This window comes from Phascolarctos cinereus, unplaced genomic scaffold, assembly GCF_003287225.1.
Source record: "Phascolarctos cinereus isolate Bilbo 61053 unplaced genomic scaffold, phaCin_HiC Scaffold_4;HRSCAF=312, whole genome shotgun sequence".
Taxonomy (NCBI): Eukaryota; Metazoa; Chordata; class Mammalia; order Diprotodontia; family Phascolarctidae; genus Phascolarctos; species Phascolarctos cinereus.
In genome coordinates this window covers 153,374,817-153,397,078 of record NW_027555847.1, presented here as the reverse complement: position 1 = coordinate 153,397,078, position 22,262 = coordinate 153,374,817, and the positions used below count along the sequence as shown (strand labels likewise).

The window sequence follows — 22,262 nt, the reverse complement described above, 5'->3', positions numbered from 1 at the left end:
CTCCCTCCCTCCCTCCCCCGTCCCCCTCTCCCCCCCACTCCCTCCCCCTCCCTCTCCCTAACATTCATATTAAAATGTCCTGTACTGACTAAATCCTCTGATTTATGGTACAAGTTGTATATAAGTATTTGGGAAATCAGACTTAAACTGCCTACCTCTGTAGTATACAATGTGTGGATTTAATGCTGAAAATCATTCGTGTTTGACTTCATGATGTTTTTGTTTTTTTTATTAGAGAGGCCATTTTCTGCCTCCATAAAAATTACCTCCAAAGCAACTGGTTATAAGAACTACTGTGAGAAATCCAGTGTGGCATGGCCTTCTCATAAACGTGGAGAACAGGAACTAAGGTTTGACTGCCCTTTCTTTTTTTCTGTTATACAATGTTAATTTCAAGCAGTTAAATAGCTGAATTCAACAACTTTCCTTGAGATCAGACCAGCTAAACTAATAAACTATAAAAAATAGTTTGTGCTTTTCAGTGAATTGGGATCTTGAAATTCACTAAATTCTAAATTTACGAAGTAATTACTATGTTTAACGTAGGTACCCTGTGGGCATGTTTACGTGTATATATGTATATACATACATACACACACACACACATACACATACACTACACACATGCACACCCATGCATATATACAGATGCTGAACACATACACACACAGTACATATACATACACATGTGTATAGTATGCTTCACACATGCATATACACACGTGTACACATGCACATATGTAACCCATATGTATTTATACACACGTGTATGTGTGCATGCATGTCCTACATAGATTATGCACATGTATGTATATGATTATATACTGCACATATTATGCCTATATGTGTATGGGTGTGTATATGTGTGTATATATGAATGCATATGGATACTGTATATGTTATATATGCATGTGTTTATATATACACGAGTGACATAGTCCCTTTCCTCTAGGAACTTACATTTTCATTAGTAGGAATGTGACATATAAACAGGTAAATATAATAGAAGCTACAATGTGATCTGAGAGGCAGCCATGGTGTCAGGGACAGAGGGCTGGCCTTCTAGTCAGCAAGACCTGGGTTCAAGTCCTGTTTCTCCCACGTCTTGACTGATCCTCCCCAGGACCTTTCCAGATTCATGAAATCATTGGTGGTGTTAAAAAAAAAATAAAGGTGTCATCCAGACAAAGGTGAGCTCCAAAGACCTCTAGGGAGTCTAGAGGAAAGTGAACATTCATGTGGGAGGGAGCTGAGGAGGCTTTGTGGAATACCACAGATTTAGAGGTGGAAGGGATTTTAGAGGCCACTCAGTCTCCTTATTTTACAGGTGAGGAAACTGAGGTACAAAGAGGTTGAGTGACTTTCCCAGGGCCTCATAGCTAGCAAATGACTGACACAGGATTTGAACCTAGGTCTCCCTTGCTCCACGTCCAGCACTCTGTCGATTACATCATGATGACCTTGGAAAGAAGAGCAAGATTCTGAAAGGCAGCGATGAAGAAGGCATGCCTTCGGGCACAGGAAACAGACTGGACAAATTCACAGAGATAGACCACTAGTACAATCTGGCTGGCATGTGAAAGAGAGTACAAAGAAATAAGGTGGAACGACATGTTGGAGCCTCTGTGTGGAGGACTTTACATATTAGCCTGAAGAACCTCTACTTTATTCCAAAGGCAATGGAAAGCCGTTGAAGATTTTTGAGGAGGGGAGTCATGTGGCCAGACTCATGCCTTAGGAAGATGTAGGGGAGTATTAGAGAAATGAGAGGCTGGAGGCTGGAAGATCCCAAGAGGGAAGTGACTGTTATTTCCAAATCTAAACCAATGATCCGTACCCGTCATAGCTGGGAGAACGACCCTTCATTCACTGCAAAGACTGGTATAACTAAGAACTTCTATAGCCTAATTAAGCACAGCCAAAATCTGGCAATGGCAAACTTTGTTTAGAGTTGCCAGGAGGGTCCTTTAATCTCCGCACCTTCTTGAGAATTCCCATTACCTTCCAAATCCTCTTTTGTTTAAGTCCCAAGAGCACCATCTTTCTAAAGGATCATGGTTTAAGCCTACCACTCAAAAATAAGTCATGATGTGATTTGTCCTTGGTTTGGAAGGTATTGTTATGATAAGTGAGTGCTCTTTATATAGAAATATCCAGATCTGCTTCCTAGCCTTGTTTCACATTCGCTCCCTATCGCACATTAGAGCAAATCTGAAGTCTGATGCCTGCTTTTCAAGGCCCATTCTTGCTAATCCTACTAAACTCAGTTAACCTTAAAGTACTCTATAAATACTAGTTATGATGATAATGATGCTTTTTTTTTTTGTCAGATAGTTCAGAGGCTGCGTTTAGGACTGTCTTCTGGAGGGTTGAGGTTTCTGGAATTTTGACCTTGAGACAAGTATAGTGTTACTGTAATACTAAAAGCTCACGTTTATATGGTATTTTGCAGTTTACAAAGAATTTTATATACTTTCTCATTTGTTCCTCACAATAATGCTGTGAGATGGGTATTACTGTTATCCTCATCTTTTGAGCGAGGAAACTTTTGAGACTCAGATAAAATATTTTGCCTAGAATCACACTGCTAGTAAGGATCTGAGTCAGGATTCAAACTCGGGGGCTCTTGATTCCAAGTCCAAGGCATGCTGCCTTTATATGCATGCAGGTGCCTCTAAGAAGCACATACATGGCTTTGCTTTTAATTATCCAAAACTCTTAAACAGAGTTCTTGATAAATAGAATTGATAAAAACCCAGACCAAGCATGAAATTACATTAAGTAATTTTATCTATCTCTGTACTAATTAGGGCTAAATCCTTAGTTGGTAGCTAATTTGTTGTCAGGATGTAGAAGTACAGGAAAAGAGTCCTTAAAATTTACACTAAAGTGTGATGTACTCTTGGTCTGTGCAACTGATGTGTGTGCATGTGTGGCTATTTTGTTTTTTGAACCTTTCCTTTTTATTTCTAGTTTGCTAAATGTTGAAGCAAGAGCTCATGACTGGAATTTTTGGCCCCCAGAGATGGATCAGGGTTTGAGACATTGTCATTATGATGGAAGCTTGTCTTTTCCTCATAAAGTGCTAAGATTCCGTCATTTTCTGCTCTCTAGGGGATAAGACGGTGCAAAATGATTATGGGGGAAAAAATGATAAGAAAACACAGTTATGATGGTCTAGTGGGTAGAGTGCTGGACCTACATCAGAAGTCCTGAGTTCAAATGCTGGCTTCACCATTTTCTACTTGTGTGACCTTAGGAAAAGTCTGGGCTTCACTTTTCTCATTTGTAAAATCAGGTTAAGCTAAGTAACCTCTAAAGTTTTTTCATAGATTCCAAAAATCTGTGATTGGGTAGATTCTGACTACTAAGAAATCATGATAAGGTCACAGATTTAGAGATGAAGGGGGCCTTAGAGATCCTTTAGTCCAACTGCCTCATTTTACAGATGAATACACTGAGGTTTAGAGAGATTAAGTTAAGTGACTTTACAAAGGTCACACAGGTGCTAGAATAACAGAGTTGAGTCCCTTGAGTAAATTACTGTTCAACTATGTAATAACCTCCTAGAAGGCATCAATTTTTAAGATTTGTATTTTCATTTTTAAAAAAGTTAAAAAAAATCTTTTGACAATCCTCTGTGTGTGCTAATGAATAAATATAATTTAGTGGAAAGTATATTTATTCATTAGGAGTAAGAAGACCTGGAGACCAATTCCAGCTGTAACTTGCTTTGTGAACTGGGCAGGGCTCTTAATCTCTTTAGGTAGGCCTTTGTGCATTCATATGCAAAAGGCAGGGAAATAAACTAGATAATCATAATATTAATAATAACAATAGTATAACCCCCTATTTTATGTTTTCCAAACACTTTCTTCACAGCAAGCCTGTGAGATGGGTTGTACAGATGTTATTTTGCCCATTTTATAGCTTAAGAAATTGAGGAAACCTCAACTTGGGATTTCTGATTCCAAGGCCAGTGCTCATTCCATGGCGCCACTAAGTAATGACCTTTTTTCACCTCCCACATTCTAGCCTTTAGATTTTAGCTCTTGTGTTTAAAGAATGTCTGTCTATCTCTCTCTCCATGTATACTACATATGTAAATATATATACACACACACACACACACACACACACACACAGTACATGTATGTAATACATATGCAGATGCTGTTCTTCCTCAGAAGGCATGTGTAATTTATGTAAGCACTATGAATAGAAGGGAGTAAGTATTTATATACTGCCTATGATGGATGAGGCACTGTGTTAAATACTTTACAAATATGATCTTATTTGATCCTCACAACAGCTCTGTCGGGTTATTATCCCCATCTTGTAGTTCAAGACACTGAGACAAACAGATTAAGTGATTTGTTCAGGGTCACATAGCTGGTAAGTGTCTGAGGTCTGTTTTGAACTCAGGTCTTCCTGACTTCAGGTCATATGCTCCGTCCACTGTACCACCTAGCTGCCCTGTCTTCTCTAAACTTATCTCCTCTGGCACTACAACAATGTGTTGAATGCAGTAGGAACTTAATAAGTGGTTGTTGAATTGAATTGAGTAGCTTTGCTATGCTCAATTGAGCCTACAATTCTGAAATGTTATTCCTTTGATGGTACACAATATGAAAGAAATCATTAGCAGAGCAGCACATTTCCCTCTATTCCTGAAGCAATAGGCAAATGTGTGCTACCTTTAAAAACTTGAGAATGATGAAGTTTTCTGAACCCCAGAGAGGTGTGTGTGTATAAGCAAGCCTGTAGCAATGGCCCATGCAGATATAGTCGAGCTGTGTTTATTCTTCTTATACCTAGGGACACAAGATTTATTGTCATGCCAGGGTAGAACCTATAAACCGTTGTGTAAATTGGCCAGTTTCATTAACATTGTAAAATTGTTCAAGAGATAGATTGTATTTAGAAATGGCTTCTCTGAAAAAGGTAAAAATGACATGTACCTTCGTGGCTATTTTTTTTTCTCCTATCCATATTCAGTCAGTCAATAAACATTTATTAGTTGACCATTATGGATGAGGCACTATGCTAAGTGGTGGGGCATACAAAGAGGCAAAAAGATAGTCCTTGTGCCCTCAAGGAGCTCACAATCTAATAAGGGAGACAAATTAAAAGGAGGTGAAAATGAAGAGGTCCTCAAGTAGGGGCATGATAAACATGATGAAGTTCTGCAGTTGGGCTGGAAATGATGAATTGGGTGTTTGGAAGTGGAAGATCTGGGAGAAAGTCCTCTACCTTCTCCAAAGAGAGCAAGGGAGGAGCCTTAGGGGAAGGCTGTGAAGGTACTGAGGAGGTTTGAGTTTCAAAGTCGATGTCATCTTGCAGAAAGATGAGTTTCTGGAGGCAGTGATGAAGGCCAGGAGAGCAATGAGGTGAGAAGTGATGAGATGGCCACCTTAAGAGGAGGATCTGGGAGGAGGTCTCTGATGTCCACCCTCCACCCTCTCTGGTTGGAGGGAGGGAAGGGCCTAAGGGGAGGTGGTAGTGAGGAGTGAGTTTCAGAGGTGATGTGATTTTACTGGAAGATGAGTTTCAGGAGACAATGATGAAGTCCAGGAGAGCAACCAGGTGGGAAATGATATGAATCTTTCAAAGCTGTATCTTAATTTGAAATGCTGATGTCACTCTTCTAAACTTGTCTCAAAGTGTGGTGTAGGAGAAAGGCTTAGAGTCAGGAGGACCTCAGTTGGAATCACATCTTAGATACCTAATAGCTATATGTTATTGTTTGTCCTTCATTGTCTAAAAGGACCAATGACATCAGGAGAATGATGTCTTGACTTGCAAGTGAACTGGATTTAAGTGAAGTAGAGCTGTGTGAAGTCATCAGCTTCACTCACTCCTCCAGAGTATTCAGTCCAGTAGCAAGACATAGGTCAAGACAACTGGCAATGGTCCCAAATAACTGTGTCACTTTGGGCTAGTCACTCATCAGCCTCTAAGGTCTTTTCCAAACTCTAAAGCCATGATTTTATGGAATGCATTTGCCCATAGCAATGTTAATTCTTTTCAGTTGCTATTGGTCAAGTTATTCTGTGAGAACCACACATAGAATGTGCCATGATGGAATCTCAGAGTTAAAAGAGACATTAGGGACCATCTATGTTTGAGAAAGAATCCTTTCTATAACATACCTGACAAATGGGCATCTGGCCTTTGCTTCCTTCCAGTGATGAGAAATCCATTTCAGTGCCTGCTACAATCTCTATGGCCACTTCTCATTTTCATGGATGTTCTGAGTGAATAATATTTAAATCTGGAAGGGCTCTTAGAGGTCATCTGGTCTAGGGCCCTCAACTTTACAGATGGCAAAACCAAACCTGTTAGGTAAAGGAACTTCCCCAGGACAAAAATAAACAAAACAACAACAAAACAAATTAATGGAAGAGTTGGGATTAAATTGCAATCTCTTGCCTCTCAGAGCAAAGGGAAATGATCACTCTTATGATCCACTTAAAATGTTTTTAGACTGTAGCATATGTTGATTTATATTGCCAGCCTATATAATTCTGTCTCTCACCTGTTGCTATCCATTACTCTGCCACTTTGTGCACATGTGGGAGTGCAAAGGTATATATACATGCCATTCATTCTTTGGCATATACACATATACACTCCATGGGACAACTAAAACGTCCAGTAGTTTTTGTCATTGCAAGAGGTCTGATTTGAATGTTGTGCTAAATATGGAAGAAAATGTCTACATATGATTGGGCTCAGGATGTTTGAGCTCTTCACTGTGAGAACTCAATACCAACTGAAAGGGGAAAGTATGTTTATGGGCAAATGCAGTTGACAGGGCCATGAGGAGTGATTGGCATTTCAAAGTAAGATAAGGCTTTAGAAGGTTAGTATGGTCAGTAAATAAAAAGTCACTGTATCATATTGTGCATTAGGTGTTACTGCAATTTTGCATAGGTTTACTGAAGTTTTCCTGCTTCAGTTTTCTCCAAACCTACCTTAGATTTTCGTGGGGGACTCCTATGATGTATTATGGTGTCAAATGATACTGAATCTGAGGGTCTCATTCTAGCCTCTGGTAAGGGAGCCATATTGCGTTATGTTCCTCTTTTCTCTCTTTCCCCCTCCCCCGTAAGAGATATGCTTACAATGTACATCTATAGTTCACATATTAACACATATGTGCAATATGCTGTCATATGTGGTGTATGAATTTAGATGCATACATATACACATATAGATGAACAGATCTAAATTTTATCTGAAATGTATATCCTTCAAAGTAGATCTATGACATAGAAATAAAGTTAAATATTGTATCTTCCTAAAGCCTGACTTCATATCCATTTCAAAAATCTGAAGTTTTTCTTGTAAACCAAAATGTACGTAACACCACACACACACACACACACACACACACACACACACACACACACACACACACACACTCAAGCATGCATGCATAATAGACTCTCAGCCTTCTAATTGCCCAATATGGAATTTAATTTGTTTCATGGCACGAAACATGTTTAGCTTTTGAAAGCTCATTGGTTCCTGCCTCCTCTGTGGAACATGTGTGTAATAGCCTTATAATAATAATAATTAATAGTAAACTTAATTTAGGATGGAAGCCAATAATAGCTTACAAGAGTCATTTGATTTTAATAATCCCTTTTAGTGACCTTTTTTTTTTAAAAGTCAGCCTTCTTTATTCCTTTTACTTCTGAAAATAGTCAATTTTGTATGGTTTTGTAGCAACCTTTTTTTTTTTTTAACTCTAGAGAGGTCATCGTAGACATGTTTTGTAATTGTCCTTCCCTAAGAATTACTGTTCTTTAGTTGTTCACAACATGGTTGACTTGGATGACTGTGACAGTGGTGAGCTTCTAACCCAAACTCTCACAATTTCTGCATATTTAAGGAACTGAAAGACCTGTAACACATATAAGTGAAATGTGTCCTCTTTGTATATGGTTGTTATGTGGAATGACGTGCTGTGATGATAAACTGACCCTAGTTTAGCAAGCCCATGGAATGCTGGTCCTATTTAACGGGACATGTTTGAGGGCTAGGGCAATGAGATGTTAAATACTAACAAGGAAAGTTGAGGTTATTGATCATTATCATCAGAATAGCTGTGGTTGTCTGAGGTGTTAGTATTCATTTTCTTGTGGTGCTACCAGACACAGTCAGTTAAATGGACATGGATTCCGTGTTTATTTCCCCCAAAGGGTGAGCTGGGGCACACTTATTAAGCAGGCCACAAATTGCTGGAGTATACGCTTAGAGCAGTACATACATGTATGAGTCTCCTGGCTGAAGGGTGATGACTTTTTAACTTCAGTAAGTTTTGAGAGCCCCCCCCCCATTTCAGGGCTCTGTTCAAGAACCATAACTTCCACTGTTTTTCCTGTAATCTCCTTGAAGGCGGAGCTACTTTCATGATTTTGTATACCCACTGCCTAGCACAGTACCTGATCCACACTATGCATTTAATTAAGGCTTGTTGATTGATTTCTCTCCTAAATTACCTGCATCAGTAGAAGGAATACTCACACCAATTAAATTGCAGATTGCTAAATATAGCTCGCTGAAAGGATAAGAAAATAACCTGAAGTAGTGGAAAGATCACTGGGCTTGTACTCAAAAGACCTCAGTTTGGAGCCTGAGTAACTCTACACTTGTTATCTGTATAGCTATGGACATGTGCCTCAGTGTCCTTATCTGTAAAAATGGATGGGTTGGATTAGGGAATTCTCAGTTCTAAATCTCTTGACTATATAAGAATGTCTTAAGGAGGCTGCTGGTAGCTACCCTAAGCTTAGGTATTGATATGATGTAATGAACTGGATCAGACATAAGCAGGGAACTATAAAAGTGGGTTTACCTAGCTTGTAAAGACATAGTTGTCATACTTAGGGCAAGAATATATTCTAATAATTCTCATTTTGGTTCTGTTGAGCAATACCTATTCCTTTGTCTCCTTTCCTTTCAAAATGGTACCAATACCAGGTGGGAGACTCACTCCCAAGGTCTGAAGAGGCTCTGAGGTCCTAGCACTAAGGATTTTTATCTCTCTGTGAAACTGCTAGGCACTAAGTTACCAGTAGAAAACCTTCCATTTTGTGTGAAACAAAGAAAACTTTGTGCTCAAAGCCTAGAGTCAGGGGCCAGTTGTCAAGGAGCATCCCCTAATTCCCACAAGGATGCAATCCTATTGGGTCCACGGGGCTTGTTCCCACCTTTGTAATGTGCATAGGCCTGGCCATAGCCACAGTCACTTAATACAGTTAACAGAAACGGCTCAATAATTCAATGAGAAGTAATGCCATCTGGACAATTCTCCAACCAGCCCATCATACTATTGAGTTGTTTTATATAACATTTTTTTTTTACTAGCTGATGCTGTGCAAATAAAAGAGTGATGGAGATATTAATCCTGAAGTATTTTCTGTGTTCCTGTTGCTCTCTAGATCACAAAACATGTCAAGACCAAGTTCAACCAAGGCAGAAAAGAGAAAAAGCACCGAGTGTTCTCACAGCATTTGTCCATCTGGTAGGTGGCCAAGTAACCAGTGGGCCAAATGCTCAAATCCATTTGGCCAGAGGAATTGCAGGGAGAAGAGTTGTTTACGCCTGAGTAATAATTCCAAAATGGAGAATCAATAGACCAGAGGTCCTTGGCCTCTTTTTGTGTCACAGACCCCTTTGGCAGTCTGGTGAAGCTTGTGATCCCTCCTCAGAATAATGGCTTTAAATGCACAAAATAAAACGCATAGGACTACAGAGGAAAGCAATTATATTGAAATACAATTATACATTTTTTTTTAAAAAAAATTCGTGAACCCCAGATAAAGAACTACTGCAAAAGAATAAAGAATTAGGACAGGGTATGTAGGTCTGACATAAGTCCAAGATGGACAAACTACTAATGTTTGTTTGTTTGTTTGTTTGTTTTACCTTTCTCAGATAAGTACTTTCAAGTTACCTCTTCACAAAACCTCCTCACCATTCTATCCCCACTGATACTACTCACCTTTATCCTAGAAACCTTGCTGATGGTTATTGGCATTGTTGATCTGTTAATATTACACTAATATTCCTTTTTTTGTCTTAAATGATCAGATAAGCAATGGGTATAAAAGAGGATCTACTTAACTTGTAAAGATATGGTGGTTATCCTCAGATACATTCTAATAATCCTGGTTAGCTACCTTGTAAATATAGAGTTGTCATGCTCAGAGGACAGATAAATTCTAAAACTCCAAAGGATACATTCTAATAAACCAGAGAAAGTTATAATAGGATTGGACATTATGGCTTGTTAGAGGTTGGGTGTAGGAGATGACACATGCATTTTTGTCAAACCTCACCAAGACATTGTCTTAAAATTATCTTTTTTGTGTTCCCTAGTGTACACAATAGGGCAGCTAGATGACACAGTGGACAGGGTACTGGGCCTGGAGTTAGGAGGATCTGAGTTCAAATCCAGCCTTAGACATTTACTAGCTGAGTGACTCTGGGCACCTCACTTAGCCCTGTTTGCCTCAGTTTCTCATCTGTAAAATGAGCTGGAGAAGGAAATGGCAAGCCACTCCAATATCTTTGCCAAGAAAACCCTAATTTGGGTCATGAAGAGTTGTACACGACTGAAACAACTTAACAACAAAGTGTATACATACATAAAATTGTGCATCCTCTGATCATAGGATCATCTGTAGTTCTCTGACTTTTTAGTTCAGTGCACTTTCCCTTTCACTAGTCTGCTTTCTTATCTTTTCAGTGAACTAAACTTCAGCGTCCTGTAGTTTAGTCATTGTGGGCATTCCATCCATTGTTGCAGATACTTTAGATCAGTTAGTCAGGCATTTATTAAGTTCCTTCTATTTGCTGAGAGGCCAGTATGCTGTAGTAATAGATAAAGAAAGGTATTCTTGAAACCAGGAAGGTCTTGATTCTAACACGTATTAGCTCTATGGTCCTGGCTATGTCTAAATTGTAGAGAAGATACTAACCTGGATTATTAGGGGAAGTTTCAGGAGTTCCTTATACCAATAAAATCAAAAGTCCAGTCCCTCTCCCTATCCTGCTATGTATCGTACACCATATTAGGTACTAGGAATACAAGGAAAAGAATGAAAACAGTTTTTGACTTCAAGGAGCTTATGCTCTAACTGGAGGAGAGAACATGAAGACTTGGAGATGGAAGGGAATTCTATTATGCTATTATTATCTCCATTTTATAGATGAGGAAACTGAGGTTGTCCTTAAGTGACTTCTCTAGGGTCACACAAACTAGCAAGTGTCTGGGGCAGGAGTTGAACTTGAGTCTTCTTAACTCTAAGTCCCATATTCAGCCTTATTAAGTCATAAGCTTCTAGAAGTCAGGGGCTTCTTGAAATGCTTTCTTTGACCTTGATTAGAAGACAACAGTTACTTTTGTGGATCAATCAACCTATGTGTTGCTTCTTTGTAAAATGATTTTTTTAATTGGTTAGTAGGCATTTATTACTGTTGATGAAGAACTCAGTGAATTATCCTCAGATGAGTATGTCTGCAGGTAGCTTTTTGACTACTGACCCAATCTGAAGATTGGTTTGCATCTCTTGTGGTATGAAGGAAAAAAAACAACAGCCATGGAAATGTTATTTGCAGTGAGTAGCAACTAGTAGAACGTATATGGTGGGTGGAGAAAGACAATACACACCATAAATTGCTTTGACTTATGGAATGATGTGTGTTAGTTTATAGGGAATTAGAAAAATGTCCCTTGCTATCAAGTTATACTAAGCAGAACGGCCCAACAATGTTCTTGGGTCCTAAAGTTTATTAGGGCCCTGGACCCATCCTTGATAGGCCTTTGTTGAAAATGGCAAGTAAGTTTAGGAAACAGTATCTTGTGCTGTGGCAAAGACTATTTAAAGCCCCCACTTGTGGCTGCTCCTTTCCTAGTTTTTCCTCACTGGCTTGACCACCTCCATAGAACTAGGAATGTACTCTCCATGTCTAGAGAACCCCTTGAAGTACCTTGTCTCCTGACTATTTTCCCATTTACCTAGGTATTATTGAATAACATATCGGGTGACTTGGGAATGATCTATTTCTTTAGGGCCCTCCCGGAAAGAAAAATTCATCTCTATAAACAAACCATCCTTGATGTGTTGATGATTTTATCCCATTCTTTAAATGTTACAGTTTAGTTAGGGACGTCAAGGAAGAGGCACTAACCCACACTCAGAGGAAGCTTAGCTAGTTATGTTTATTGGTGTTAAAACAAAGGATACAAGGGCATGTGCCAGACTGTGACATATCCATGAGTTCACCCTGTCACAAATCTGGGATATACAACAGCTTAAGTGAAATTCAACACCAGGCGTGTATAGAATGTAGGCTTCATGTGCTGTCACCTTGGGCCCACACTCTTTGCGTACTTGTAGATCCAGTCAGGTGTTGGTCAACTCTGCCAAAATTGCAGATTGAATTAAGTTGTCCATGAACACTGGGGTTTACACGATTTTATACTGAAGAATAAACAGAGATTGGGGGCCATTGTTAGATGTACCAGTTTCACAGGTACCTTTGAATGCAATCATGAATGAGCTGAAAAGATACATGCTCATGGGTTCATCAGTCACTATGTGTGACTCTCCTCCCTCTCTGACAAAGAGTTTTATTCTGATTGGATTGCTTCACCAATGCGCACTTAGTTTTATCTGGAAAGGTTAGGGATTCCAGAATATCAAATAGTCTGGTCAACTCAGAGCTACTATAGGGAAGCAACATGGCACAGTGTAACAACTAGAGCTGTGACTCACATGCTTAAAAATTTGCAAGTTTTACATTTATGATCTTAATCCTCACAACAATCCTGACATAATTACTACCACAATCCCCATTTTATAAACATGGAAACCAAAGCTTAGAGAGGGTAAGTGGCTTGCCCAGGGTTACACAGCTCACGTGTTTGAGTCTAGATTCAAATCCAGGTTTTCCTGACTCTAAGTCCTCTTTTGGGCTGGAAGTCAAGAGAGCTGGGTTCTGGTATCAGCTCAGCCTCTGACCAGCTGTGTGACATTGGAGAAATCATGTCTCCTCTTTTAGGCTTCATTTTTCTTATTGGTAAAAGTAGGGATTTGGTGTTGGTCATCTCTAAAGGTCGTTCTAGTTCAGATATTCTGTTGACAACGCAGAGATTACAATTATCAGAGAAGTGGAATAGAATACAATGAAGTTTGTCACTAAACTTATAAGTGAGCATAACTTAATCTTTCTTGAACACTCAAAAGTCTGCTGGAAGGATGCACCATAGTTAATAAGAATTAGTTGTAGAATGTTATATCTGTAAAACATTATTCTGTACAAGGGACCATAGAGATAATATAACTTCTTTTTATTGTTTTTTATTGCTGAGAAAAAAATGAGGCCTAGAGAGGAGAAATGGCATTACCCAAGGACCAGGATTTGAGTTTAGGTCTTTTAACTCCAAACCTGGTGTACTTTTCATCAGATCAATAAATGAAGCCAAATGGAAAAACACACATGCATTTCTAGATTTTATAATAAATTCTAGCATCTTTAAGTAGTAAAAGAAATCCTAGCTTAGAGATGCAAACACAGTTATCAAAATTGTGTTTTGTCTTATTTTTGTCTGCCAAAACCCCCCCAACTCAACAAATCTTTTTGCTTTGGGAATGGAAGGGGGTATTGTGGAAACTTATTTTGAAATTTAGGTCTTTCAAAAGGAAACACCACTGTCCTATGTAGTTTTACAATATCATCAAAGACCATTTTAAAAAAATCATGTTGCATTTTTTAAATGATAGGCATAAATTAACCTTACGAAGGCTAATAGGATCCTAATTAGCTGAGTATTGAAAATCAGAAAGCTTGTTATGCTTCCCTTTATAAATGACTATGTTAATAATTAAATAATGGTCATTGTCATCATCAGAATGTTCATTCATTATTACATGGCATGTGTCAGGCACTGTTGGCCAAGGCAAGTTCAGGTACAGTCACTACTTTCCATGAGGTTTTGTCCTAAAACAAATAGTAACTTAGACAAATACCAAGTAGCACACACACACACCTGCCCATATTTTGACCAACACTGAACCACTGAAACAATTACTTACGGACATTAGTGCAAAGGATTTACTTTATTTTGGGGGGGAGATGGAAGGATCGCTTATGACTCTTAGCCCCGTGATGTGGGGAGGCAGGCACTGTATGAGCTGGGGCTTAGTGAGTGATTAACAGACAGAGAATGTCAACAAAGACATTCTTTATGAATGAATGGTCTAAACACAATGCTCGTAGGTTCCAGAGATCAAAGAAAACCTAATAGGTCAAAAATCAAAGCCAGAAATCCATGAAGTAACAGCTTCAGTGGGCTAAGCAGCAAGATCTGCTTTGAGTTCAGAAAGAACAGGTCCAAAGTCATGGAGTATACCCAGAACCCAGGCAGGAAAACAACACAGGGGAAGGGGTAGGGTGCATTAAGTCAGAGTAGGTGGTTTCACTAAATAGCAATCAGCTTCTTCCTCATTTTATGGCTTTACCAATCACATTGCTTGTCACCTCCATCTTCCAGTTAGGGAAGACCAGTGGATGTGAATATGTGAGCTGGGTATTCAGGCCAAGGAGGGTGCAAATAGCCACTTGACTGATAATTAAGGATAACATGTTGATAACATATTTTAAAAAGTCTTTTAAAATCATATCTTCTGTGTTTAACATTGCCTAGATTTTCCTTTCTCCATCCCTTTCCAAAGAGTTATTTCTTATAACAAAGAATTTTGCCAACATCTTTAAAAAACACTGCTTGCAACTTTAAAAAGAAAGTAATCAAAGACATAAGTAGTTAACTCCTAATTGAGTCCAGCTACAGCAGAATTGTTTAAGTGCTTTTATTTTTCCCCAACATTTGCCAGAGTTCTTCTTCGTTCTCTCTCTCTCTCTCTCTCTCTCTCTCTCTCTCTCTCTCTCTCTCTCTCTCTCTCTCTCTCTCTCTCTCTCTCTCTCTCTCTCTCCTCTCTCTCTCCTCTCTCTCTCTCCCTCTCCCCTCTCCCCTCTCCCCCTCTCCCCCGTCTCTCTGTCTGTCTCTGTCCTCTGTCTCTGTTTCTCTTTGTCTCTCTGATTCTATTTCTCTGTCTCTATCTGTCTCTGTCTCTGTCTCTGTCTCTCTCTCTCTCTGTCTCTCTCTCTTCTCTCTCTCTCTCTCTCTCTCTCTCTCTCTCTCATCTGATTGTTACCAATATTCATTTAGCTTTGTTAGTGGACAGGAGACAGGAGATTCCTCTCTGACACCAGGCTTGAGCACTGCCTTTGACAAAATGCAGGGTAGTCAAGCTTTCAGATAGATGAATTCCAGAAAGACAGCTGTTCATGTCCACTGTTTATCATCGTTATTGGTAGAGTGACAGAAGTCAATCTTTCTTCCCATCCTCAGCTTTTTGGGTATGGTCATTTTCAATTCAACATGTATATACTGAGTGGCTATTACATGTACAGCAGGGGAGATACAGACATATATGTGATGTAGTCACTGCCCTTATGGAGCTTGTAGTATGGTTAGGATAGTGAGTCACACCCACTTGCAACAGTTAGGACATGACATAAGTATTAAGCAGAGAAGTACCCTAGTATGTAGAATCCTGTTCCAAAATATATATTTGGAAAGTTGAATTTCCATGCCTCCAAAGCAGAATCCTTGGTAGTGAAGTTTAGTTTGAATGAATAATAAGTTCAAATTCTAGAATAATAAAATACAATATAATTTACCTTTGCTGTTTTCTAATTACTTGACTTATTACTTATCAACACTGTTGTAAATGAATATCATTAGGTAAAAAAGGATAAATTGTTGAAAAAAGTGCAATTTACAGTTGGCCTGTGTTAAGTAATACACATTGGTTTGAATACCTGATATGCCATTTAGTTGTGTGACCTTGGGCAAATTGTTTAACCTTTTTGGGTCTCAGTTTCCTCATCTGTAAAATGAAGAGATTGGACTTGATGATCTCTAAAATCTCTTCTAGCTTTAAATGTGTGATCCTATATATAATGATCTATGATCTTATATATATATATATATATATATACACACACACATGTATATGTATACATATTTATCTTCCTATATATGCAATACCTTAAGGGTCTGTGATTTTATGAATATGAATATTCCCTACATTGACAGATAGTAATCGCTTTATGCTTTAGTAGGTGCTTTCTCTGAATTGCTGGAGTTGTACAAGATTATATTTTCTAGAAGCTAAGTTATGCTGCTGAGTGTCTCCATGTAAAGTTAGGCTGCTGGTCCTAGGATGGTCCATCACAAGTCCCATAGAAATGCCCATCCAGCTTTCCCTCATTTCCAATAATAATAGTGACTTAAATGTATATGGAACTTTAAGGTTTATAAAGCAGTTTCTTTACAACTACCCTATGTTGTAGGTAATACAAGTGTTATTTCATGAATGACAAAACTGAGGATCAGAAAAGTTTCTTAAGCAGGGTCCTGAAGCTAGTAAGTGCCAGAGCTCTGACTTGAATTGAGATTGCCTAATTCCAGCCATGAATGTACTGCCTTTATGTTCCAGAATTCTGAAATCTTCTTTTCCAAACTTAATCTATTGGCTTTTCATGTCTCTCTGACTACTCTTATAAAACCCCACACTCTGTTACACTTTGAACTCCAATCCCTTGAACCTTCATTTCTCTTATAGGCTACCTCCCCTGACTAGCTACTCTTTTCTCTTTTCTCCATCTTGGTTCCTTGGCAAACCAATTCACCTCGACACTGTCCTCCTCTCTTGAATCCCGAGCCTTCTTAACATATCCGTAGTTATGTCCTGCCGAGCTTCAGCCATGGATCGCTCCCACCATTTGCTGCCTTCAGTCCTACACACGTACTGCATTAGACAACCTCAGAGAGGCCCTCACTTCTTTGGCAATTCTACTATGCCTCCCCTATCAATTCACGATCTCACTTTCTATAGCAGCTCTTCTAAACCTTTTCATCTTCCCCCCATCCTCTCAGTTGAGAACTTTACCTCATATTTTACTGAAAAAAATGAGGCCACTCACCATGTGCTGCCTCTTCTGCCCTCTTCTTCATCTTTTATCATTCTAATGCTTTCTGTCACTCTCTCCTCCTTTACCCCTGTCTCACATGATGAAATAGCCTTATTCTTTACCAAGGCTAAACCCTCTACTCGCTCAAGTGATCCAATAGATTGCCCCTTCTGCCATCTCCACTCTATCACTTAGTTTCAATTTTTCCCTCTCCACTGGCTCATTTCCTACTGCCTACAAACATGCCCTTGTCTCCCTCATCCTGAAAAATTCCCTTATTTGATCCTTCTATTCTCACTATCGTCCTATATTTCTTCTGCCCTTTGTAGCTAAACTCCTTAAAAAGGCCATTTACAAAAGGCACTCCTCTTTCTCTCCTCTCACTCTCTTCTTAACCTCCTATAATTCAGCTTCCAACCTTATCTGAGAGCACTGAAACTGCTCTCTCCAAAGTTACTAATGATTTCTTAGTTGCCAAATCCAACAGCTTTTTTTTTTCCAATCCTAATTCTCCTTGACCTCTCTGCAGCCTGGACACTGTTTAATACCCTCTTCTCTTTGATACTCTTTTCGCTCTAGATTTTCCCAACACCATTTTCTCCTGGTTCTCTTCCTACCTATCTGGTCACTCCTTCTCTGTCTCCTTTGTTGGACCATCTTCCAAATCATTTCTTTTAACCATAGATGTCCCGCAAAGCTCTGTCCTGAACCCTCTTCTTTTTTTCCTCTATACTTACTTTGTTTGGTGATTTGGTGGTCAATTCTCATGGATTTAATTGTCATCTCTATGCTCATGATTCTCAAATCTACCTATCCTGCCCCAAACTCTCTGCTGATCTCCAATCTCACATCTCCAACTGTCTTTCAGACATCTCAAACTCAATGTCCAGAAGACATCTTAAACTCAACATGTCCAGAACTGAATTTTAATCTTTCCCAAAGACCATCCCTTCCCTCCTACCTTATCCTATGACTGTCAAGGGCAGCATAATCCTCCTAATTCCTCAGATTCACAACCTAGGAATCATCCTAGGCCCTTCACTATCTCTTACCCTCTCCCTCCAAACAACCCTCCATATTCAATGTGTTGCCAAGGCCTGTACCTTTCCAACATGTTTTCAACATGCTTCCTTCTCTCCTCTGGCAATGCCACCACAGACCCTCATCACCTCCCACCACGTTATTGCAACAGCCTGCTATTACAGGGTCTGCCTGCTTTGAGACTATCTCCACTCTGGTTCATCCTCCATTCAGCCACCAAAGTCATTTTCCTAATGTTCAGGTCTAATCATGCCATCCCTCTACTTAATAAACTCCGAAGGCTTCCTGTTGCCTCCTGGATCAAATATAAAATTCCCTCTTTGGCATTTAAAGTCCTTCATTAACTAGTCTCCTCCTACCTTTCCAGTCTCCTACCTTACTCCTAACCACATACATCTTCCACTGGCCTCCTGGCTGTTCCATGAAGAAGACATCTATCTCTTGTCTCTGGACATTTTCTCTGGCTGTCCCCCATGCCTGGAATGTTCTCCTTCCTCATCTCCTTCTACTGACTTTTCTGTCTTTCTTTAAGTCCCAACTAAAATCTCATCTTTTACTGGAAGCCTTTCCCAGACCTTAATTCTAATGCCTTCTTTCTCTTAATTTATCCTATTTAGCCTATATATATCTTATTTTGAACATATTTGTTTTCATATTGTCTCTTTCATTAGGTTATAAGCCCCTTGAGAGTAGGGATTGTCTTTTGCCTCTTTTTTTAATCTGTAGTTCTTAGCATAGTGCCTGACACGGAGTAGGCCCTTTAAAAACATTTGTTCATTGATTGATTTACAGGTGATAAAACTGAAAAACAGAGATGTGAAGTAACTTACTGAAAGTCACAAAACTAGTCAGTAACAGATTTAGTATTAAAATTCACACAGATACCGCCTGTGGCTTTACATAATGTGACTAATATAAATTAATCTAAGTTTCATAGCATGGTATGGTAGAAAGAGACCTACCTTAGAAGTAAGAACACCTGTATTTGTGGTAGACATACTCACTAGCTGTGTGGTAAGGGGCAGGCTATTTTATCTCTTTGAGAGTTGTTTCCTCATCTGTAAAATGATGATAATAAAATTTATACTACCCACTGCCTCCTAAGATTTTTATGAGGAAAGTGCTTTGTAAACCATAAAGTGCTATAAAAATGTGAGATACTGTTGTTATTTTAAAAACAACAACTATTTTCAAGGCTACCATAAAGTAATTTTCCTTTGATGCTTTTTTTTTTTAACTTTTAGGTCAGTGTCAGTGGAACTATAGATTGCAACCAAAGCTAAAAGCAGACTATGCAATAACCTCTTAATCATTCTGTACAGTTGTCCTTAAAAACAGTTATTATTTTACTGAAAAAGTATCCAAATCCTGATCATTCAAGTTTTCTAGGTGACAGAATGCTGAGCAAACCAGCTTTTACCCTATGACAAAGTTGTCTGAGGACACAGAAACTAATGCCATCAGAAAGAAGGCTGAATGCCTCTTGAAAACAGTAATACAGATTATAAAGGAACAAAGTGGAGAATGGAATGAAATACACAAGGTTCTCTGAACACCTCAGGCATATTTACCACCTCCCTTAATCCTCTACTTATCTATGCAAACTTTGCCACAAAGTCCTGTTGAGTTTTGATATCGAATTAACTCCTGCTGGTCTTTGGTAAGCAGAGGACTCATTGATGTTTGGGCAGGGTATATATTTATTTCCTCAATAACTCCACAATCTATCAGAAACAGAAAAATTGTAACTATAAAATTATCAACTATTTCCAGTAAAGATCCTACTGACTTCTGCAAGGAGCCTTTCCCAGTACCTCCCCCAATAGTGACTTACCTCTGCAATTACCTTTCATTTACACTGTGTGTTTATATGTGTGTGTATATTTATATCATATATGTATTTAATTATGTACATACTGTCTCCCCAGTTGGAATGCATATTCCTTAAGGTCAGGGACCATGTTTTTGCCTTTCTTTGTATCTTCTGTAACCCTTTGTCTACCTTCTGCAAAATTTTGTATCACTGTAACCCAGTGTCTGGCAGAGTAAGTACTTAATAAATCCCTGTTGACTCACTAGTGTAACACAGGAGAAGGTATATGACTCTTTGAATTCTCTTCCTCAAGAAGTAGCACCCAAACCATCTTATTGGTAGAGAAGAAGATATTTTTCAAACTTGTGTCCAATAGATTTTCATAGATATCACTGGGCTGGGTAGGTAGATAAGTCACTTCAGCACCTGAATTTTTTTTTTTATTTCACCAGAGTACCAATGATGATCATAATTCCTCTACACATTAATAGACTATGTCATAAGTTCCTGAAGTGTGTCATAAGTCATAAGGTTGTGAAAAGATCTATCCCCCAGGGCCTAACCACTAGGGTTTATTGAGTAGGGGGATGGCATGATTAGACCTGAACTTTAGGGAAATGACTTTGGCGGCTGAATGGAGGATGAACCAGAGTGGGGATAGTCTTGAAGCAGGCAGACCCACCAGCAGGCTGTTGCAATAATGGAGTTTGAGGTGATGAAAGTCTGTGGTGGCATTGCCAGAAGGAGGCATATTCAAAAGATGTTGGAAAGGTAAAATCCACAGCCTTGGCAACAGATTGAATATGGTGGGTGGTGGGGAGGAAGAGGGTGAGAAATAGTGAAGGGCCAAGGATGATTCCTAGGTTGTGAGTCTGAGGGATTGAGAGGATTGTGCTGCCCTTGATGGTCATAGGGAAGGTAGGAGGGAGGGGATGGTTTTTGGGAAAGATAAAAATTCAGTTCTTGACATGTTGAGTTTAAGATGTCTTCTGGACATTGAGTTTGAGATGTCTGAAAGACAGTTGGAGATGTGAGATTGGAGATCAGCAGAGAATTTAGGGCAGGATAGGTAGATTTGAGAATCATCAGGATAGAGATAACAATTAAATTCATGGGAGTCACTAAGTAAAGTACCATGGAGGGGAAAAAGAGTCCATGATAGAACCCTTAGGGACACCTGTGGTTGGAGGGTATGATATGGATGAGGGATCTAAATAAAGGGGTTGGACTAGAACTAGATACTCTGGAAGGTCCCTTCCTTCAGGGTCTTTTGACTTTTGATTGCCAGAAACATGTCACCCCTGCACAGACCCATGCTTGAGAAGGACTCAAAAGCTGTCCTGTATCATGCAGTAGTCCCTGACTGTGATATGTAATCATCATTGCCTAAACTAAACTGTAAGGTGTTCTCTGTACTCAGTACTTCAGGCAACTTCCACAAAGGCTCAACTCACTGGACATCCTCAGGGATTCTTCTTTTTCTTCTTCTTTGTCTTCGTCTTCATTTTCTTCTTCTTCTCTCCGTCTTTATCTTCTTCATCTTCATCTTCTTTTCTCTTCTTCCTCTTCATTATCATCTTCGTCATTATTATGATGCACTTTAAAGTTTTTATAGTGTATATAATGTGGGTGTGGCACCTCAACCCACTTTCTCTTCTCTCTTCCTTTTCTGGAGTGGTTTTATTACCCAATCTGCACTTATCCTGACAGGTTGATGTTCCCAGAGCAGGAAGCCATGATTCTACAGCTCACTTTCAGGGTAGTCCTTGTGGAGTAAATGCATTCTTTCTGCTTTACATGCTATTCCTGATCCCTACACCAATGTGCTTCTCATTGAAAACTTAACCAGATGAGCTACATCTACTCTTAATCAGAAATATTTACTCAACTGAAGGTAAAGAAAGAATAATTATAACACTTTACCTGTAAACCAGGACACACTCTCCTTATGTACACAGTGTCCTCAGAGGAAAGAGTGGGCACAAATTTACGGAGCCACAATGGGAAGCACATGCTTAGGGAATCCTTTTGCCTGGGGCAACTCACAACTCTGGACTATAGTCCTTGAATTATTCTATCTCCCTTAGGGTCCCCATGTGCAACAGTTCAGTGAGGGCTGGGACCACTCCTCTTCTGGGTCTCTCTTTTCTCCTGTTGGGAAAGGCTGATTCCCAGCTGGTACTTCTCTTTGGAGTTGCTAAGGAAGCCTTATGCTCTTTCATCAAAAGAGAAGTCTTAAACCTGGGATCTGTAAAGCTTACCCAAGTCTCTTCCTTTGCCTGGGCTTTGAAGGTTTTTTTATCTCTCAGTTTGAGCTCTCCTCTCTGTTTCCAGACCTGACCTATCTCAT

General features: G+C 39.3%; 1 protein-coding gene across 2 annotated transcripts in view; it reads left to right on the top strand.

Moving 5' to 3' along the window:
• Window positions 1-22,262, top strand: part of LOC110194586 (uncharacterized) — a 186,410-nt gene that overhangs the window by 13,168 nt on the left and 150,980 nt on the right. For both annotated transcript variants that reach the window (XM_020967006.2, XM_020967010.2), the window contains exons 3-4: window positions 236-350; window positions 9,453-9,535. In XM_020967006.2, coding sequence (XP_020822665.1) covers window positions 236-350; window positions 9,453-9,535 — 198 coding nt within the window. The remainder of the gene's footprint in view (window positions 1-235; window positions 351-9,452; window positions 9,536-22,262) is intronic.